The sequence below is a fragment of the Neolamprologus brichardi genome, chromosome 16, assembly GCF_056152115.1.
Source record: "Neolamprologus brichardi isolate AB-2024 chromosome 16, ASM5615211v1, whole genome shotgun sequence".
In the NCBI taxonomy this organism is placed as follows: Eukaryota; Metazoa; Chordata; class Actinopteri; order Cichliformes; family Cichlidae; genus Neolamprologus; species Neolamprologus brichardi.
In genome coordinates, this window is record NC_142119.1 from 20,845,914 (window position 1) to 20,867,201 (window position 21,288).

The window sequence follows — 21,288 nt, forward strand, 5'->3', positions numbered from 1 at the left end:
TGGCTTACCTGTGACCACAGCAGTGTGGTTCTTGCCACACACGTGTGTGAGGCAAATGAACCTCAAACAGAAATGGCCCAGCTGACCGTACTGACCCCCGCCGAATTATCTTTTAGAATTTTATTGATCATCTTTTGCCCACAGCTGAGACGGTTGGTCAGATCTAGAATCTCTGTGTGTGTTACAACTGCCGCTGTCAACAGGGTCTGCCGCCAGAATCTGTAGTGGGCAAAAGTAATATGACTGATCAGAGTCGTTACAGTCTGGCCCAAATAGAGAAACACCAGTCTCTAGTGCAGTGTTTAGGCCCTTTGGTTTCAGCCTTTTTTAAAACATGGTTACAACTAAATTTAATGGGAAGGATTCAGATATTAGTCTAGGTTAATGGAAAAGTAACTTGCACACAGACCCAGCAGACCCAGAATCCACTCAAACGGGTAAGATGTAGGCTCATTTGTAACTTTTGTTCCCAGCCAGACCACATAGCTCAGTTTTGTAAGAGCAAGCCTAGATCTGGATCGGTAAAGTAAATGACAACACTGTGGCAGGCAAAACAGTGGGTTGTTTTGATGCCAATGGGCCTCAAATTGAAGTGGTAAAACTAATTTGAGAAGTCCCTAAAGTCAATTTATGTCTTAATTATGTCCCAATAAAGTGTATTCTTGATACTGGATCAAATGTGTCATGGATAAAGAACAGCTACTAAACATTTTGGCATTAATGGTATGAAACTGAAGGATGCAAGCAGCCTGGCGCTTGAGGCTGCTAATGGAGCTGATGTTCCATACCTGGGCTATGTATTGCTACATGTGAAGGTTAGGCAGGTGGAACTGGCTGAATGTGGCTTTTTGGTGATTGTTGCTGGGTCCTCTCATAAACTTCTCCTGAACGAATAGGTGTAGTCAGGAAAGGTGTGTACTATATTATGCTGTCCTCCCAACTGCACAAAGCACTATTTACAAAAAGAATAAAAAAGTAACTTAATCCAAAACAAAATTATTTACATAGCTCAAGAGGCTGAACCATAACCATCTCACACGACTCCCAGTGGACGCACAACTCTGTGAAAATGGCTGAAAACAATATTGTGAACGCAGAGTGTTTTCAGATTCAAATTTATCTGGGCTAATGTGGACGTAGCCTCAGACTCATGTTGAAGATCTGAAGTAGATCAGTGGCATGCCAGTGGAGAGAGTGGACAGTTTCCAGTACCTGGGTGTCCATATCACTCAGTACCTGTCATGGTCCTGCCACATTAACACCCTGGTTAAGAAAGCCCAACAGCTTCTCTTCTTCCTCAGAAGACTTGGAGACTTCCATCTGCCACTGAGGGTGCTTAAAAACTTTTACTCCTGCACCATCAAGAGCGTCCTGACGGGAAACATCTGCACCTGGTTTGGGAACAGCACCAAGCAGGACAGACAAGATCTGCAAAGAGTGGTGCACTCGGCCGAATGCATCATTCGATCAGAGCTTTCTGACCTGCTGTCCATCTACTCCAAGCAGTGCAAGACTAAAGCCAGGAAGATTATGACGGACCTCTCCCATCCCAACAATGGACTCTGCTCATTGTTGAGGTCTGGGAAGCACTTCCGCTCCCTTAAGACTAAAACAGAGAGAATGAGGAGGAACTTCTTCCCCCAGGCTATTCGGGCCCTAAACCAGGTGTAGGACTGGACTCTCCCACACACATCACATCACTGTAGGACTGGACTCTTTCACACACCTCACATCTCCACACGCACTCTGGTTTTTCCTTTTGCACACTTCTTATAATTTATAATTTCTTTTTATTAATAATTTCTTACATAAACTGTTATTTGCACATCTTACTGTAAATTTCTAAGTTAAATCTGCAAATGTTTGTAGTAATCTGTAACTCTGTAAATATTACTGTCAATTCTATAGTTTAATGGTTGGGCATTGCACAGCAATAAGCATTTCACCTCATGTCATACTGTGTATGGTTGTGTGTGTGACAAATAAAATTTGATTTTGAAATTTGAATTGGAACTCCAGACAGCTGGGCAGCCCAGCACCTGAGGCCTCTTGGACACACACCATCAGGGCCAGCAGCTTTACTGGCATGGAGTCTGCCCAGTTCCCTTGTGATGTCATCTGCTGAGAGGGACAAAGAGAGACAGGCTGAGGGGGCAAGACAGGGGGGAGGAAAATGGAGAAGATCGGAAGAGCTGAGAGTGGAGACAGAAGACGCAGGGCAGTCAAACATATTGAAGTGCAGATTTAGTTTGTTTGCACATTCAACGTCCCCATCTAGTCCCACACCTTTCTTTTGTCTCTGGCCAGTAATGGCCCACATTCCCTTCCACACCTCCCTGGTGTTGTTTTCTTGGAGTTTGGACACCTTTCCCTCAGCAATCTTGGCTTTAAGCTCCTTCTGCACCAGTTTCAACTGTTCTTCGTCCGTTTCTAAAAGCTTTCTTGTTCAGTGCAGCTTTAATGTCTTTGGTTACCCAAAGTTTATTGTTGGGGAAGCAGTGAATGTTTTTTTTTTGGGAACAATAATATATAATAAAATAAAATGACCGTAATGCAGCATCTTCCTGTGGCTAAGCCTCTTCCTGCCTCTCTCTCTCTTTCCCCCTCTCTCTCACCTGTCCTCCTGGGTTTGAGCTACCTAATCAGCAGGGAGCCGCAGGGTGAGGAGGTGTGAGGGAGACAGCCAGCAGTGAAGATGACCAGGCAGACTGATGTCGACATACCAGGTGAGCCTTGCTACATATTATAAAGCCCTCGGCTTCATGCACACCTAATCATACTTAACACAGGCTCCCTTTTGCTCACGGTTAGCATGTTTCTATTTCTGTCAGCCTGCTGATACTTAAATGGCTTGAGCTCTGACAGCAGGCTTGGCTGGGATTTAGTGGGTGTTAAGTTCGGGAAGTACTTAAACTTTCTGTCCCAGGGCTTTCTAGAGATGAATCACAGACAGCAATGTGCAAAATTCTTGAACCGCCTCTCACCTAAAACCATTTCTTTAAGCAATAGTTCTCCTTAGGACACTGGCTGCTGTTTCATTTATTTTCAGTCCAGTCTCTATGCCTGACCGTTTTCAGGGGGATATTTTAATTTTTATTTGTTTGTTTGTTGTTGTTGTTAAGCCAGTTAACACTGACTTATGAAACACACAAGCATTAAAAAGACACCTAATTTAACAGTCATAAAACACAATTTGTTCCCATTTCTTTAGCACCTTAATCATATAAAAAATGTCAAAGAAAACATATTTGATAGGCATGAAACAGTATTGTTGCAACCACAAGATGATTCCTAAAGAGCTATTTGTCAAAAACCTAAGAAAAAATCTTATCAGTGTGTTCTTAAAAATTTGAGGAAACTTTACAGTTGTAAGATAAAGAAGGTAGCAGGCTTAATAACCATCTACAGAAGATAAGCAGTATCTGAAAATCATGTCCTTAAGAAATCCAGCAAAGACCTGACACAGGAACTGAGAGATGCATCTGCCCTTCAGCTGATCCATCTACTGTTCACTGAAGTCTCATCAGAAGTATTCTCAGTGGAACGGTGGCTGTCAAGAAACCATTATTAAAGAAGTGAAACCAGGCAAAAAGGCTGAGGTCAAATTGCAAAATAACTGGTCTGGCAGCAGCTCTTATGCAGTGATGAATCCAAATTTGAAATTTCTGGTTTAAATAATTGCCAAAATAAAGAGGAGGTCAGGAAAGAGGCACAACCATCTGTAAAGCCCTGTGTGAACCCTGTGTCATGGTTTGGGGTTGTGAGAGTTCAGACTGTGTTTAAGAATAAAGGTGGTCTAATATCAACTTTCAAGCTTGTAAGAATTACACAAACTTGTTTTTTGCCTTATAATGGTGTATTTCCATGTATGTTTGCATGTTTCAATAGATAACTGCACCTCTTTCCCATTTTCATAGCAAAATATACATTACAAAAAAGAGAGGTCACTAAAGACCTTTGCACAGCTCTGTATTTGTCCATCTGTTACCAGAAACAGGAGCCATTTTCACATTTGGAAGGACCAGCTTTGCTAATAATGTTCCCAGCAAGTTCTGGCTGAAGAATGACCATCCAAAGAAAACGTCATGTGGCGGAGAGCACTCTGCTGTTATCACAGGTACACTGTATGTATATTTTAGTAATGAAAGCTGACATTGTTCACTAATAACATTATTTTTGTGCCTGCAATGGCGTTACAGAAAATGGGAGGTTGCTGATGTTTGGTGGCAACACATGGGGCCAGCTGGGGTTGAGAATTAAGCCTAGTGCCAGGAAACCAACCTCTGTGAAAGGTTAGTATTTTTCACCGTGGCTGGGTCATATTGCATCAAACGAGTTATTTTTTGTGTAAAGCATAAAAAAACCCACTTGCCAAAATAAGCCCACATGACTTATTTTGTTAATCTAAGCCCCAAAATATAGAGTACAGTGCAATACAGTTTTATATACTGGGATCTTTATAATTAGAGCTATTTGTATTTATTCAAGCTATTTTGTTATATTTTGTAACTTATATATTACTTGTATGTAACCAGTTGTGTTGTATTGTTACTGTTCTTACTGTCTTGGAGCAATTGTGACCACATAGTTTCCTCTGGTATTGTGATTCTAATCACATAAAAGACAAAAAATGTGAGACAAAAAAGGCAGAAAGTCGAGAAAATGTGTGATAAATTTGAATTATTTTTAATTGTTAACTAATGACCAGAACGAGAATTTGTTAGTCCATTAACAAGAAGATAATTGTGGTATTTTGAAGCCATTTTACTCACTATAATTGCTGCATTTCCTTTCCAGCCTTGAAGTCTGAGAAGGTGAAGCTTGCAGCTTGTGGGAGAGACCACACAATTGTTTGCACATGTGAGACAATAAACAAATATATAATTACACGTGAGAGATGTTTCCATGAACACTGTTGTCCTCAAAATGAATATACTTGTATTTTTAGTTCATGGCAGTGTATACAGTGCAGGTGGCAACCAGGACGGGCAGCTGGGTTTAGGCCATTGTGACAAGTCTACATACTTTCACCTGCTCCGCCCCTTCTGCGACTGGGCACCAATCAAAATGCTTTCTGCAGGATGCAACACCTCAGCTGCCTTAACAGGTCTGAACAATGACGATATAATAAGTTTCTCTGCTAGAAAAGATGATCTGAGCATATGTAAAGTGTATGTACGTATGTGTGTTGGTAGAGGATGGGAGGCTGTTCATGTGGGGGGACAACTCTGTGGGTCAGATTGCTTTCGGGGACGAGGGATTTGCTGCAGAACCCAGAGAGGTCCACATTGGAGAAGCAGTCATATGGGTGTCCTGTGGGTATAAGCACTCAGCTTTTGTGACAGGTACAACGCAGTCCAGCCACATGCATCACTGCGGTAGGTCCAATGTTAAATGAACCAGTCTTCAATACTTGTGTCATTTATTGTGTTGGATTTGTCCCAGTTTATGGTCGTCTCTACACGTTTGGTGAGAGTGCGAATGGAAGACTTGGTCTTCAGGAGGAGCAGCTGGCCAATCACAGAATTCCTCAGCAGGTGCCAGGAGTCCTGGGTCATGTCACCCGAGTGTGCTGTGGAGGAGAGCACACAGTGGTCCTCACAGGTTTGCTAACGATTTGTTATTTTTAAAGAAAAGCATAAAACATCTGTGAAAGGAGCTGGTTAAACAGCGATGGAAAAGGTATTCAGGTCTTTAACTTAAGCAAAAGTATCAGAGTGCCTGATAATGATTTTCACATTATTATGGGAAAAAATACTTTTACTGTATGCATTAATATGTATGCAACATTTAATGTCAGCTGATGAAAGTAGGGCTGATTTTAACTGTAAAACACATGTGGTGATCACATCGTGTTTCCTTCTTTAAAGTCTGCCACAGAACTCAACTTGTTTGATTATGTTAGGCACTTTAAGGGACAGAATAAGTGATCTCAGCTCAAATGTAGCACAGGCACAATGAAGAAGAACATCAAAATAAATTCCCCTGAGAATAGTGCTCTTGTACAGTAGTTGAGTAAATGTACTATACATCGCTTTGAATCAAAAGGGTTCTTTCCCTCTGTCTGCTTTGCTGTGCCAGAGAAGAACGTGTACACATTCGGCAGGGGTCAGTACGGTCAGCTGGGCCACGGAACATTTCTGTTTGAGGTTCATTTGCCAAAAGCGCTGCAGCACTTTTGTAACAGCAAGGTCAGACACATCGCGTGTGGAGAAAACCACACCGCTGTGGTCACAGGTAAGCCATCTTTGAAGGTCATTGTGACTTTAAAAGTAGTATTGCCCATTCACCTTTTTAGATGTCCATGCATGTTTTATATATGAAAGCATATAAAGGCCAATAATAACTGTTTTTAATAGAATATAATATATCTACAAGATTTAAGGAAGGAAAAAAAGTTTTTCTGTGATAAGTTCAAGAAACATTCAAGAAACAAACTTCTTTAGGACATATGAGTTGTGTACCAGACATAATTAAACACACAGCAACAATCCTGTAATCAGGTTAAAAGTACCATTAGTGAGAGGTAAATAAAACAAGTTAATTGATGATGAAGACGAAGTGGAATCTTTTTTCCCCATCCAGCATAAGCATGTCACTGAGGTGCTGTTTAATCACACAGCAGCCAGTCTGCCACTTAGGTGTTCAAATGCAAGTTCAGCAACTCACAAGCTTTCTCTAGAATCTGCAAAATTGACTAATTTCATAAACTTTCTCAGATGTTGTCTGCCTCTAGAGGTATTCAGTTGATTAGCACCACATGTGAGTCAGTTTCCGAGGGGGTAGATAAATCCATTTTTGTAAGTTAACTAAATGATTAATCTAATTTCAGCCAAACAATGTATTAAAACCAATATTCAGTATTCAAACTTTTCATTCACGCAAACATTATGTGCATTTAAAAAGGGAACTACATAAAAACCAAGGATGTTATTGTGTATAAAATGTGTAAAAAGCAAAACAGCTTCAGCCAGGATTGACAACCTTCAGTCTGTGTTTGATGCATTTATCCTCCCTCCTGCTCCACAGACAGCGGGCTGCTGTACACGTTTGGTGATGGTCGTCATGGAAAACTCGGGTTAGGGGAGGAAAACTTCATCAACCAGTTCAGCCCGACACTCTGCACACGTTTTCTTCAGTACGCTGTTCAGTCAGTAAGTGAAGGTGATGTGAAGGGCTTTAAAAGAAATCTTCATAATCAGTCAACTCCCTCCAAAAAGCCCATAAAATGTATGAGAGGCTCCACAGCTTGTAACAGGAAGCCTACTACAGCAGGATGTATCCACAGCACCATCAGTGATCGATAACAGAATATTCTTCACCAATCACAGCAGGAAGAGCAGCTGAAGCTGTGCTCACAGCCAGCACCTGGATACTTTCAGAGATCAGCCTTTAAATCAGTAATGAGCTCTGAATGGATCGTGTAGTGTCACATCATATCTCCTTTCTTTGCATCTGCAGGCTGCAGGTAAACTTCTCTCAAAATAAGGCAAACGTAATCTCGAAAACAATCTTGCTGTAGCCTTGAGGGAGTAATATCCTGTATGTCAGCAGGTAAGAGGTAAGAGTGAAGAGCAGACTGAGAGTGAATCAGCTAACTGTAACAAAGATGTTTTCTTGTGTCCTCTCCCCGTCAGGTGTCCTGTGGTGGTCACCACATGCTGGTCCTGGCTACACCCAGGCCAGCAGAGAGCCAAGAAGCGGTGCCAGAGAAGGATGTCTTAATCACAGACCACTTTCTGGAGTCAAGTTTTACCAAAATCATCTTTAAAAACAAGTTCATCAATCCAACTCCACCATCACCACTCTCAGCCCTCTCAGCCCGGGCACGCCACCGAGACAGAGTGAGACCCTTCAACTTACGGCTCATTTTTAAAACACTTAATTCAATTCAATTTTATTTATACAGCGCCAAATCACATCAACAGTTGCCTCAAGGAGCTTTGTATTGTAAGGTAGACCCTACAATAATTGTTTTTTATGTTATAGTTTAATTCATGGAAATAAGTTATCCAAACCTATTTGGCCCTGAATGAAAAAATGATTGCCCCCTAAACCTAAGAACTGGTTGTGCCACACTTGGGCAGGAAGAACTGCATTCACGTATTTGTATCATGTCTTTTACATCTCTTCAGAGGGATTTTAGCCCACTCTACTCTGCAGAATTTTTTTTTATTCAGCCACATTGGAGGGGTTTTTTTCTAGCATTTTGGATCTCCATTGGATTTCAGTCTTGATGGTTCTCAAGACGTTTTTTGGCAAAAGTGAGACGAACCTTTGTGTTGTTTTAGATCAGCAGTGGTATTCTCCTTGGTGCTCTCCAATGGATGGATCAGACTTCCAAAAAAGCTTTCCAAAAAAATGTGGTTGACCACAGTTGATTCATGATTTAACAAGGGTGCCGATTACTTTTTCCCACAGGGCCAGGCATGTTTAGATATCTTTTTTCCTTAATGAATTTAAAAAGTGCATTTTGTAATTAGTCAGGTTATCTTTGTCTAATATTACATTTTATTTGAGGACCTGAGTGTGATAAACATGCAGGCATGTTGAAAAAAGAAATCAGTAAAGGGGTTGGGGTGGAATAGATTTTTTTCTTTTATTTTTTATTTGACCTGTGCAGTCATGAAACGGGTATTTAAGTGTATTTTATGCGATAATAAAACGTTAAACATTTGAAACCCATGCTTGCAGAACCCCTTGGAAAACTTGTATGACCTGTATTATATCAATAGGGGGCAGTGTTGCACCACACTGCAAATCTGCCGCTGGTTGCTGACGCTCCATAGATACATTTCCAAACTTAAACTCGAGGATCTCGTTTCCCATTTTTCAGGTTCGTTCTGTGGAGTTGTTTGGGGATAAGTTTCAGAGCCTCCCACGGCTTAACTCTGACTTTCTCATCACATCTCGGCAAACATCCAGAAATTCCCTAACTCTGAAAACCCTTTCAAAGGACGCTACTACCCCTTCATCATCCCCTAAACCAAAATCGGAGGTGACAGGAAGCCCACTTCTCTCCCCCAGATCTCGATCCATATCCCCTCAGAGTCCACTGTTATCCTCTAAGGCATCAAGCCCACATTCACGATCATCATTCATGCTTCAAAGTAAAGCATCCACGTCTGCTTCTTCTAAGTCTAAATGCAAAAAGGTGCCCTCTCCTTTGCTTTTACCAAAGTCTATAACAAAATTAAACCCCAGCAGTCCTGTAGCTACTAAAATGACTGCAAAGCCTAGACTAAACCAAGCAGCAGCCACTAAGAAGCCTCTAAGTAACAAATTCTCATCTCCTGTGCCACCTAAAGAGCCCTACACCCCGACTAGTAATGTTTTCATTAAAAATCTAAAGGAGGAAGAACATCCTGCCCCAACACAAACAGGTACTTAAATTCTATGGTTTCAACAAGTGGCAATAAATGTTATAGCCAGCTTTTAGCTGATGCTTGAGTGGGTTTAAGCTGTTTAACCTAATTTTGTCTGTTATTTCAGAAAGTGTTAAGAGACAAATAATCACTGAAGAAGTGGAAGAGAAAGAAGACTTTTCACCATATATGGTGAGAGAAGACATTTTTGATGGCTCATCATGTGATGGTTTCTCTTAGATAGAGCAGATAAATACAGTATACTCCACAGAGTCTCAAATGTAGAGTGAGACGACTGTTATTTTCCTCTTCTGGCTTCTTCTCTCTGGTTTGGATTAAATGCACTGCAGGGCAGGAAGCAGCAACGTAGAACACTCTGACTTTTTCCAGGAAATGTGCATACATCAGCATATGTGCTGTATACTGTATGTGTGTGTGTTCTTGCAACCACGTGTGTGTGTGTAAAGAAATTTTCCACTTGGTAAAACAATGAAGCAAAATATAAAATTGAATATCTCTAATGAATCTTCATCAGCCAGTTTCAGATATTTGGACAGCTTCTGCTGATACACAAATTTGTTTGGGCTCCAGCCCCTAGATACACAAACACACACACACGGATACACACACACACATGCAGTGCTTTGGAAAAGTTCTCAGGAATCTTGCCACATCTCATCAGTGTTTCCACAACCAGTGATGAAGCAAGTTGAGAAAGAGTCTCCTACTTTGCTGTGTGCTAAGGGTTACTGCAACATGTGGTGCCCCCCCCCAGCAGTCCTCCTCACTGCAGGGGTAAATTTGTGTATTTGTGTTTGCACAGTACTGTATGTGTGTCCTCACATGTGTGGGCTTTAAGTGTGGGAGAAATTTAAATTTTATTTATATCATGCTAAATCACAACAACAGTTGCCTCAAGGTGCTTTATATTGTAAGGTAAAGACCCTACAATAACACAAAGAAAACAGAGAAAACATATCATATGACCCCCTATGAGCAAGCCTTTTGGTGACAGTGGGAAGGAGAAACTCCCTTTTAACAGGAAGAAACCTCCAGCAGAGCCAGGCTCAGGGAGGGACAGGCATCTGCCGCTACCGGTTGGAGGTGAGGGGAGAAAGATAGGACAAAGACGCGCAGTGGCAGAGTGCCAGAGATGACTAATAACTAATGATTGCAGAGAAGTGTATGAACGCATAGTGGGTGAGAAAGGTGGCTGAAAAAGAGAAACTCAATGCATCATGGGAATTCCCCAGCAGCCTAAACCTATTGCAGCATAACCAAGGGAGGATTCATGGTGACCTGATCCATCCCTAAATATATGCTTTATCAAAGACGAACGTTTTAAGCCTAATCTTAAAAGTAGAGATAGTGTCTGTCTCCCGAATTCAAACTGGAAGCTGGTTCCACAGAAGAGTGGATTTTTGGAGAGAAGGTTTATGAGGTGCTGAACTTGTTTTTGAACACTTCACAATGGCAGACTGGCTGCTGTGTGATTAAATAGCACCCCAGTGACACCCTGTGAAAGATTTTCTACTTCAATATGTAGAAAAGTTTCGGCTAAGACATCACATACAGCTGATTTATGCTGGCATCAGGTAATCCACTGGGACTGTAGCCGAGCTTGACTTTGTGGTGTTATGCTTGATTCTTGGTATTACAAATGAAATCTATTTATGTGTAATTTTGCATGAATTGACATTGAAATCGTTGAGATTTAACAGAACTTTTACAGTCATTGGTGGTCAAAAGGCGGGTTCACTGTGACATCATAATTTTCAGAAGAAACACTTTTTTTCATTCACTTTTTGTCAGTGCCATAACTCAGGAAGAGAAGGGGAATATATTTCACCAAACTGCTGACACTAATTATTCGTGCACACCTACTAAAGTCTTCAGTGCAACTAATTATATGAGTCTGCCCTGACATGGATGTAAGCTGCACAAGCACAAGTATAAGGCTGTAATTCTATTTACACTTTGAAAACCACTGAAATATACCTCTAGTAGTCTATAATAGTAGGGTGCAAGTACAGTAGGTAGGTAAGATGATATTTAAAGCATTAAAAACACATAAGACATTGTACAAATTACATATGCAGTCATACTGATGGCCGCTCCGCTTGTGCAGCTTTCCTTCTTTAATGTACTTTTCTTTTTCGTATTATATCTTACTGAATCCTTATGTGATTTGTTACAGGGAAAGAAAAAGGGCAGAGCTTTTAGACATGCAGTAAAGGAAGCAAAACCATTTGCACAACAGATCCAGACTAACGAGAAGACCGACCGAAACTCCCCTAAGGTTTTGCCAACAGAGCTTATGAAAGGCCCCAGCACCTTGAAGACAGAAGTGTCTCCTCTGAAGAGCACAAAGAAAAATCACAAAGTGTCTTCAAACAGCAAAGAGAACATCACCAAGGAGTCCAGCAACATCAAACCTTCAGAAAACAGGCAAGCTCAAAAGCAGCTCCCGCATTTTAAATCACCACAGCAAGATAAGAGGAAACCGTCAGAGTATAGCACAAAAACACAACAGATGCTGACAGATGCACAGGAGAGAGTGACTGAAGTGAAGCACAAGACGAGGAAAACTGAGGATTTGAGAGAAAGTAATAAACCGAATGAAGAGGATAACAGCTCTCTGAAGAAAGTCTTGACAAGGACCCCAAAAAAGGAGGCAAAGAAATCATCATCTTTAGATCCGAAATCTCCTTCTATCAAGGTCAGTAAAGTGAATCAAGCAGCCAGTCTAGCATCCACAGAAAATGCCGTAAAGGAAAATGAAGCAACTCAGAGGGGAAGTGATGACGTCAAACCTGTTGAAGTGGCGAGTCAGGGGACACGGCGAGTCAAATCGACTCTAACAAAAGATCAGCACAAGGTTAAATCTGTACCAGGAGTGGATGCTAAATCGCCAGCAGCACAGGAAGAAAACACAATACCTTTTAAGGCTGAAACAAAGAAATCTGTCTCCAGAAAAACACCATTGCAAGTTAAGGGAAAATTGCAAGAGCTTAAACCAACACCAGTCAAGGATCAAAGTAAATGTGCAGAAAATCCCCTTATTGAAGGAGAAAGCAAAGAAAAGTGTGAGGAAAATGAGTTAAATTGTGCCAAAGACACCACTCTGAAGATGAAAGGTGGAACTGTGGATGAGCAGAAATTGTCAAAAATAAAGGACAAAAAGACGGCAAAGGAATCTGGTGCTGAACAGAGGGCAAAAACAAAACGAAGAGGAGGAGGCAAGGAAGAGGAAATCAGAGTTAAAGGTGAGAGGGATGTTGACTCTGAGAATAAGATAAAGGCTAAACCAAAGAGTGAAGCTTCCAGCCTGCTGTCATCTCAGCAGGATACACCTACAGAAGTGAGAGGTAACCCAATTTCCCCTCAAAGCCCAGAGGTGGATTCTCCTAGAGCTGCAAAACCCCTGCAAGGAGCTAAGCCTGATGTTATGGATTCTGAAACAGATGAAGAAGACACTCAGGGCAAGAATGGGGGAAAAACAAATTGGGGAGAAATTCTCAGTAATTCAGCGTCGCTTCTTCCAGTTGCTGGGATTGCAGGTGCAGCTATTGAGGTCCTTCGTGAGGCAGTGACAAGTGTGCAGTCTGACAGTGACAAAGCCACCTCGACACCCTCTAAAACGCTCAGTAAAGTCAGGCAATTCACTAAGCAGAGTGCAGTTACGGAGCCGTCCTTGTGCTCCGCATTGTCACATTTTTCTTCCTCGAATGAAACGGAGGATGGCCTGAAGACAGATGCTCAAGCTGGTGTTCCATCGGAATTTGTAAATGAATCCCAAGAAGGAGAAAATGATGACAGCAGTCGTAATCCATCAGAGGGGGAGGCAGTGAAAGGGGGCCTGTCTGAGCAGATCAGGGGTGAACACATGGAAGATTCACAAAAAGAAGTGGAGGAGAAATCCGACAAGACATCTGGAGAGGATGAGGATTCTGAGGATGGGGGAAAGAATGAAGATGATGTCGAGAGTGGAAGTGACAGTGAAGATAAAAGGGAAGAATGTGAGAGTAATAGTGACAAAGAAACAGGAGAGGAGAGCAATACGGAAGAGGGAGAGGAAGATAATGTATCTGAGGAAGAAGAGGGTGAGGAGAAAACAGGCAGGAGTGATGAAGATGAAGGAAGTGATAAAACTAATGCTGCTGAAACTGAAGGAGAGGAAGAAAGCAGTAAGAAGACAAGTGACACATTGAGTGACTCTGATGTGAGTGAAGGAGCTGAGGAGGAAGAGGAGGAAGGTGAAAATGAAGAGTCCAGTGATGAAGAGAGTAAAGAGGATAAAGAGGAAGAGAGCAAGATGAGTGAGGATGAAGAGAAGAAAAGCGATGATGAATCAGAGAGCGATGAGAGCACGAACCGAGAGTCAGAGGGGGAGGAGGACAGAGAGGAAGGAGACACTGCAGAATCTGCCAAAACCGAAGAAGAAGAAAATGATGAAGATGAAGAGGGCGAAACTGAGGAACAAAATGATGCCTCCACAGAAAATGAGGATGAGGAGAAGGACTCGGTGGAAGATGAAGAGGCAGATAAGAGTGAAGGAGAGCAAGACAGTGATAAGGTAGAGGAGGAAGAAGATAGCGAGGCTGATGAAGAGGAACTCCAAGATGAAAAAAGTGATGAAGAAGAAGAGGAAGAAGGAGGTGAGGAAAGGGAAGAAAGTGAGTCCGTAGGTGATGGGGAAGCTGAGACAGAAGATGGAGAGGATGAGGACAAAGAAGAGAGTGAGGAGGAGGAACAGTCTGCAGAAGAGGAAGAGGAGGAGGAGGATGCAGGGGATGAAGACACAGAAGCTGAGGAAGAAGAGGAAGAGAAGGAGGAGGATACAGGGGACGAAGAAACAGAAGCTGCGGAAGAGAAGGAGGATACAGGGGATGAAGAAGAAGAAGCTGAGGAAGAGAATGAAAGTGAGGAAGAGGAGAAACCAAAAGGAAAAAATAAAAGCATGGAGCCTGCTAAAAAAAACCTGTTAGAGAGTGATGAAGGGGAGGAGGGGGAGGAGGAGGGGGAGGGGGAAGGTGAGGAGGAAGGGGAAGAAGAGGAAGAACAGCAAAAACAGACAAGGCTAAGAGGAAAAAGGAAAGACATGAAAGGTATTGATGAGGAAACTGATGATGAAGAGGAGGATAGTGAGGAAGAGGGTGATGAAGAAGAAAGGGATGAAGAGAATAAGGAAAAGGGAAATGAGAACCAGGAGGAGGAGGAGGCAGAAGAAGAGGGAATTGAGGAAGAGGAAGAAGGAGATGAAAATGAAGAAGAGGAGGAGGAGAATGAGGAAGAAGAAGAGGAAGAGGAGGACCAAGCAAAATCAGCAAAGAAAAAAAAAAAGAAGGGACAGAAACCGCCACCAGACAGACGCAGCAAACAGAAAGAAGCACCCAAACCAGCACCGAGGACCAGGCAGAGAGCTGCAGGGGGGGCGAAAGCTGAGGACTCTCAGCAGTTCTGGAACGACGTCCTGCCTCAATACCTAGACCTGCAGTGACCACGCCCACGGTGAAGCCACACCCACAGAAATCTCAGCTAAACACGAGCTTCGTCTGACGTTATTCTTTATGCTCTGAAAACACATAACAAGTGTGTCTAAGCACTTTTTAAAAACCCTTACACTGTCCAAGGCAGTCAAGCCATTTATACGGCAATCTTTTCATGTGCGTATTGATACCCATGTGGTGCTCTGTGTAGAACAACACTAAAGTGGTGTATTTGGCACTACCTTTGTCAGGATCCTGGGTCTCCTGACCCAGCGTTTTTAGTTCTTTGTGATTTTTGTATTTTGTACTCGTGTGATTTATTCTATGGTTTCTAGTTTTGATCCCCTGCCCTTCATGTTTCTCTGTGCCCCCTCTGTTCCGTGTAAGTCTCTGTTTCTTAGTTGCTGTCTCCACCATGTCAAGTTCGCGTCTCCGTGTTATACTTCCTGTTTTACTTTGAAGGTCTGTGTCTTATGTGCAGTGTTGGGAAGGTTACTTTTACAATGTATTCCGTTACAGAATACAGAATACATGCCCCAAAATGTATTCTGTAACGTATTCCGTTACGTTACTCAATGAGAGTAACGTATTCCGAATACTTTGGATTACTTAATATATTATCATGCTGTTTACAACTACATGAATGTACTATTGCTGTGATTTATTACTGTTACTGAAGGTCCGCGGCTCTGAACCGTAGTAAAGGGACCTCTGGCTAATACGGTGGGTTCTGTGTCGGCTTGTAGCCGAAAACTAGCTTTACTTTGTTGTCTGGGTCAAGTTTGCTAGCGAGAGACAGAGAGAGGCGTTGAAAGGCTGCTTCAACGGGACTTATTGTTTTTGGAGGAAAACACGAACACGGTGTACAGTCGAGTCTTAATAGCTTACTTACAACTGGGCTCTTCAGGCACTCTTCTTGGCTCCAGTGGTTATTATTATATTTACATGCTTCCAGCTCCCGTTTTTGCTTGATGACAGCTCGTACTTTTCCTTTTTCTCCCTCCCTCGCTCACAGACACATAACGTGTATGGCAGTCCATTCTCCCTGCAGCACGGACTACACTGCCTATGATGCTACATTCTTTAGAGCTATACCTGTAGCATTCTGCCTATTAGCTTAGCACAACGACAACAAAAAGGCCTCTCTCACCCAGGAAACACGCAGAGAGAGAGCGTCACCCTGTAACCATGGCAACCGTAACCCTGCCGCCTGGAACAACAGAACGTAGCTGTCAAACAAAACCCAAACAGTCCTGACCCGCCACAATATGAAACAGGGAAGTACCGCCATGTAATCCATTTATTTCAACAAAGTAACTGTATTCTAAATACCACCCTTTTAAACGGTAACTGTAACGGAATACAGTTACTCATATTTTGTATTTTAAATACGTAACGGCGGTACATGTATTCCGTTACTCCCCAACACTGCTTATGTGAATGTGTTCTGCTTTGCTTCCTTGTCTCGTCAGTTCTGATTTCTCCCAGCTGTGCCCTCCTTCTGTGTCTCATTCCCCTCTTTACTTCCCAGTGTATTTAAACACTCTCTGTGTTTCTCTGAGTCAGTGTTGCGTTGTCCCTCAAGCTGTGTGTTTCCTCGTGGTCCTCTCTGTAAATTATAGTTTGTATTTTCCCCATTATATTTTTGTATGACTTCCCCTGCCAGCAAATAAAGCTGAGTTCTTTGTGTTTAAACCTCGTGCCTGAGTGCCTGCATTTTGGGTCCAACTCCTGCCTTCCACACAGCGCTTCTTGACAACCTTAGCTTAAACCTTAGCTTGAGGGCACTGAAGCCAAAATGTGAACACATAGACTTGACATGACTTAACTGTTTTGTGAATTTGCTTATTTTGCACATGAGTGACATTAATATTTATAAAGAAAACACACTGAGAATGACATAAAATAATAATAATAATAATGATATGGAGGTACAACACACTAGGTTCCAAAGAAGCTCAAAAGCTGCAGTTGTTGAAACAAATTAACGTTTAAGATAACACGATTATGTTCATTGGACACATATATTTCCAGGTTTCAGTGTATCTAATTATGCTACTATACTCACGAGTCACTTGGATGGATGTATAGCTAACAAACTGTGAGATGCCATCATGTCAATGTGGATCAAAATCTCTGAGGAATGCCATGAAGACAGTCATTAGCAAATGTGTAATGTGTATGTGTTAGTCCCCGTAGGGAAATTACTCCTCTGCATTTAACCCATTCACCCAGTGAAGCAGTGGGCAGCCACCAATGCAGCACCCGGGGAGCAGCAGTGTGTAGGGAGGGTACCTTGCTCAGGGGTACCTCAGGGTAGCCGTTCAGTGGAGTCGAACCCCCGACCTTCTGATCATGGGTCAACCACTCTACCTACTCAGCTATCCCTGCCCTAAAGTATGTACCTAAAGTATCTGGTGATGGTATGTTGTTTTCAGATATTGTCTTAACCCTAAACAGAGTGTTTATGTATTTATTATAGAGCCTTGAGTTGAATACTGTATAATTTTCTAATGTATATCTAGGCTCCAGTCTTCCACCTGTTCTGATGAATGTATATAAAATACTGAAAACAGCTTTTTTTATGAGTCAGTTATTTCAGAATATTTCATGTTTGTCAAAACAAGTCCACATATTACGTTTGCAGCCAAAAAGTGTACAATGAAGTACTGAAACATGTCACAGAAAACCTGTGTTGATCACAGTGTAGTTAATAGTGTACCAACGCTGACTTCAAATTAGAGAAAGCATTTTGATGTGTGAGTGTTGTTTTTAAGACAAAAACATCATTCAGTTGGGCTTAAGTTAAATATGCACACATATTTCTGTTTTAAGGCTCTTCAGACATGCTCCACTACATCAACCAGCTGTGTCTGTTATCTGATGCTGAACAGGGTTTTTACAGTGGGGTTTTCAGAGCACGTTCATTAAAAACTGCTGCCTGCTGCAGAGTAAAATGAGTAATTTGTGGCCACTCAGAATAATAAGACAAATGTTATTGTTAAGATAGGACAGCATTTGAGTGACAATAATTAATTTTTTAATGCACATGTTTTTCTTCTTTGTGAAAAACATTCTGCAAAAATTACCCACAAGTCTGCTTACAGTGCTTACAGGAGTTTCAGATGTTAGAAAAGGTATGCTTGGAGGAGTAAAGGTGAGGCTTTCAAACCTAAGAACAGCTGTCAAGCATGGTGGCAGGTGATAGTAGCATACTCTGGGCTGTTAAAACTGCTTTTTAGTTTTTCCTCGGGAGTGCAGGTCTGCCTTAGGGCGGAGTCAAAGACCTCAGTTCTTCTCCTCACACTTGGACAGCAGCCCCACATCAAGTGGGCATGTGCAGCACATGTTGTCTTCACCTCCTGGATGGTGGATCTTCCCACTCCCCGATCAGTAATAATCTGTTCTCTCTCTGTTCCCTCCTGCTGTCAGCTGAACCCCCTTAATTGGTCTCCAGTCTCCTGCCTTTTGTCAGTGGAGCAAGTCCAAATGTTTTCTCAAAACCCGTAATCAAGCCCTACAAACCGAACCCCTAAAGCACCCTGGGGGATAATTAACTACACATTACTGGGTTGTATGTATACTTTTAACCAATCAATTTAAACTTGCAGCTCAAAGAAATCATCAAAAGCCCAAATTTTATCAGGATGCATAAAAATTATGTAGAAGTCTTTCTTAGTAATTTGTAATAATTCACTGATTCAAATTTTACATTCAGCATATGGCTCAAGTTCTGTTATTCTTTGCTACCTTGATGTTGACTAAATTCCTGCAACACTACTTTGTGTTTACACTAGGCACAATTCTTGTCTTGAGCTGGATCAGAAAGCAGCGCTTGCCTGTAAACAACAGTTAAACTCATCGGACTAAATCCAGAGACAGTCCTAAGACAAAATTACTGGTGGTAACCAGCACAACAAAGTGTTAAACGAATCAACCAAAGCCAAGACGGTCACCTAAACCCACATATAATTACTGCTCTGGAGATCCTCTCACAGTCGTTTCACTGCCCGCCCCTCTTTCCTGTTCCCTGTCGAGACAAGGAGAGTTTTGACACCTTCATGTGTGGACTCGCTCTGCTGCACTACACAGGGTTTCTATCCAAACCTCATGCTTGTCTTAGACAGAAAATTAAACACCAATTAGTCCTGCAGGAGCTCTGTACTCTCTCAGCTTTTCTGCAGTGCGTGCATGTACACGTGTTATGAAACAGAGTAATCATCAGCTCTAGAAGACTGTCAAGTAAACGTCAAGTCAGATCTTGCAAAAAACATACTACAAAAACAGCTTCTGTTTCAGCTATAGGAGACCAAACACTAAAGACAGATCATGATGGTTACTATAGAACATCTCGTCAGAGTATTGTTGCTAGGAAACAACTTGGATTCAGCTCGACTTCTTATAAAATGTTCATCATTAGGAAACTGAAACAGGGAGCAAACTTGTGCCCAAGTTTCCATGTTGCACTGTTTCTGCAGCTCTCCAGTGGTGATGAAAGAGCAGAGCGGCTCAGCATAAAGGTTAATATAATTTAAACCCTATCAGGTAAACAGAGCTGGTTCACAGCAGACATTTTGACTTGTGAAACACAAACACAATGAACGGCTAACATTACTAAGTGCTGAGCTGTGTTGCTGTAAGCAGCCATTGTTTATGTGATATTATTTTCAGCTGTTATGACAGAATGGATGTGACTCATTAAGGGGATGAGAAAGAAACAAGCGCTCTCTGCGGGGGAACATTTCAGCTTCCAAAAGGGAACACAGCAGAGAAAACAGCCACAACAATACACATCAATACTCGTTTACAATCATAAATGATTTCATTAACACTCAACTTTAGAAAAATATACAGAAGTTCAGACAAAATTTGTAACGGTTTACTAACTACAACCTTTTAATGTTTATTTTACTTTACCTTTACTTTTACTGATTTATTTTATATTCTGGTGAAACATGCAATGCTTTGAACATAAACTTAAAGCAAACAAACAAAAATCAAAAGTCCTGCCTTTGCTAAACTAAGAATACCAAATATTATACTATTCTACATGCAAACAAGATCATAAATAAAAGTGTTGGCAGTGCGGTATGTGCGTGCGTAATTTTATATCTGTCACATTTAGGTTCGTTAAGTGTTTGGATGATGCACATTGTTCTTAATAGTTGAAGTCTAGAATCCACTGAGATGTTCTGCTTGACCTTCCTTGCTTTTCTGCTTTGCCTTGAGAAACTCCTGGGTTGCCTTTGGAGCCATGCGATAACACTGCCTCCACTGTGTTTGACAGATGCTTTGGATGATGAGCAGTCTCTCTCCTCCTCCATACTTGTCTCTGCTCATCATTCTGGTACAAGTTCATCAGAACTGTGCAGGCTCCTTTAAATGCTTGCTGCCAAAGTCTAATCTAGCCCCATATTCATTAGCGTAACCAGCTGTCTGCACCTTGTTGTAAAATCTTCTGTATTTACATTCATGAACTCTTGATTGTAGACTTTTAAAATGATGTGTTTGCAGAGTCATAAGTACAAAAGCTTTGTGGCTCCAGTTATATCTAAGTTTATAAAATACTATTCAGTGGTTCACTCTGTAAGTTAACCATAAATATTTTCTACTTGCAGTTTTAGATCAGTGATTGAAAAGGCATTCGGAGGCTTAATAGCACCTAATAATTCAATTCAGTTTTACTTATATTGGACTAAATTACAACAACATTTCCCTAAAAGTGCTTTATAAGATAAATCCTACAATATTAGAAAGAACCCCTAACAATCACACGACTCAAACACATAGCAACAGTGGGAAGGAAAAATTCCTTTTTAACAGGAAGAAACCTCATAAAGAACCAAGCTCAGGGAGGGGCAGCCATCTGCTGCGATTGGTTGGTGGTAAGAGGAGGGGAAAGAAAAGAGAGCAGAAGGAGACAGGACAAAATAAAGTGCCATATCTCTGATTTATTTATTTATTTTTTAATTCTTGGACTCTAAGGTTGCTCTGTGATTCACAGCTCAAAATGATCATTTTATGTCTAATACTACTACCATCCACTGTCTTAAAGAAGCTATTTTAGCTTATTTCCTTCTCTCTTTAAGGCAAGTTGCTTCTGATTGGTTACCCCTTGCAAACAGCAGGTAGGTGGGGATAGTGTGCTCACAGTCAGGCGGGTATGCTTGAGATGACCATATTAGGGATATCTGCTCTCACTGACGTCACACAGAGTTAAAAGTGAAAAAAAAAAATGCGTTTGGCCAGTCTGAAGCCTGAATTCTTGGCTCACAGAGATTACTGACCTCATTATTTTGAAGTTTGGACATGTTTGTAAAATAAAATTAAATATACCCAAGTGTGGATAAAAGCCCCCTTCCATTTCTCACATTAAATGTGATAGATTAAAGAACTCACACTCTAATAAAAGCTTGTTTGATGATGTATGTGAA

The 21,288-nt window shown here is 41.5% G+C and overlaps 1 protein-coding gene across 1 annotated transcript; it reads left to right on the forward strand.

Annotated features, from left to right (window-relative positions):
- Positions 1-2,690: 2,690 nt before the first annotated feature.
- LOC102795073 (uncharacterized) lies at positions 2,691-15,000 on the forward strand. The gene is made up of 13 exons (XM_087829808.1): positions 2,691-2,726; positions 3,992-4,117; positions 4,200-4,292; positions 4,798-4,860; positions 4,949-5,107; positions 5,196-5,345; positions 5,446-5,604; positions 6,082-6,237; positions 7,030-7,154; positions 7,638-7,844; positions 8,837-9,383; positions 9,493-9,557; positions 11,563-15,000. The coding sequence occupies exons 1-13, from the start codon at positions 2,696-2,698 to the stop codon at positions 14,863-14,865; spliced, it is 5,184 nt and encodes a 1,727-aa protein (XP_087685934.1). The 5' UTR covers positions 2,691-2,695; the 3' UTR covers positions 14,866-15,000.
- Positions 15,001-21,288: the final 6,288 nt, after the last annotated feature.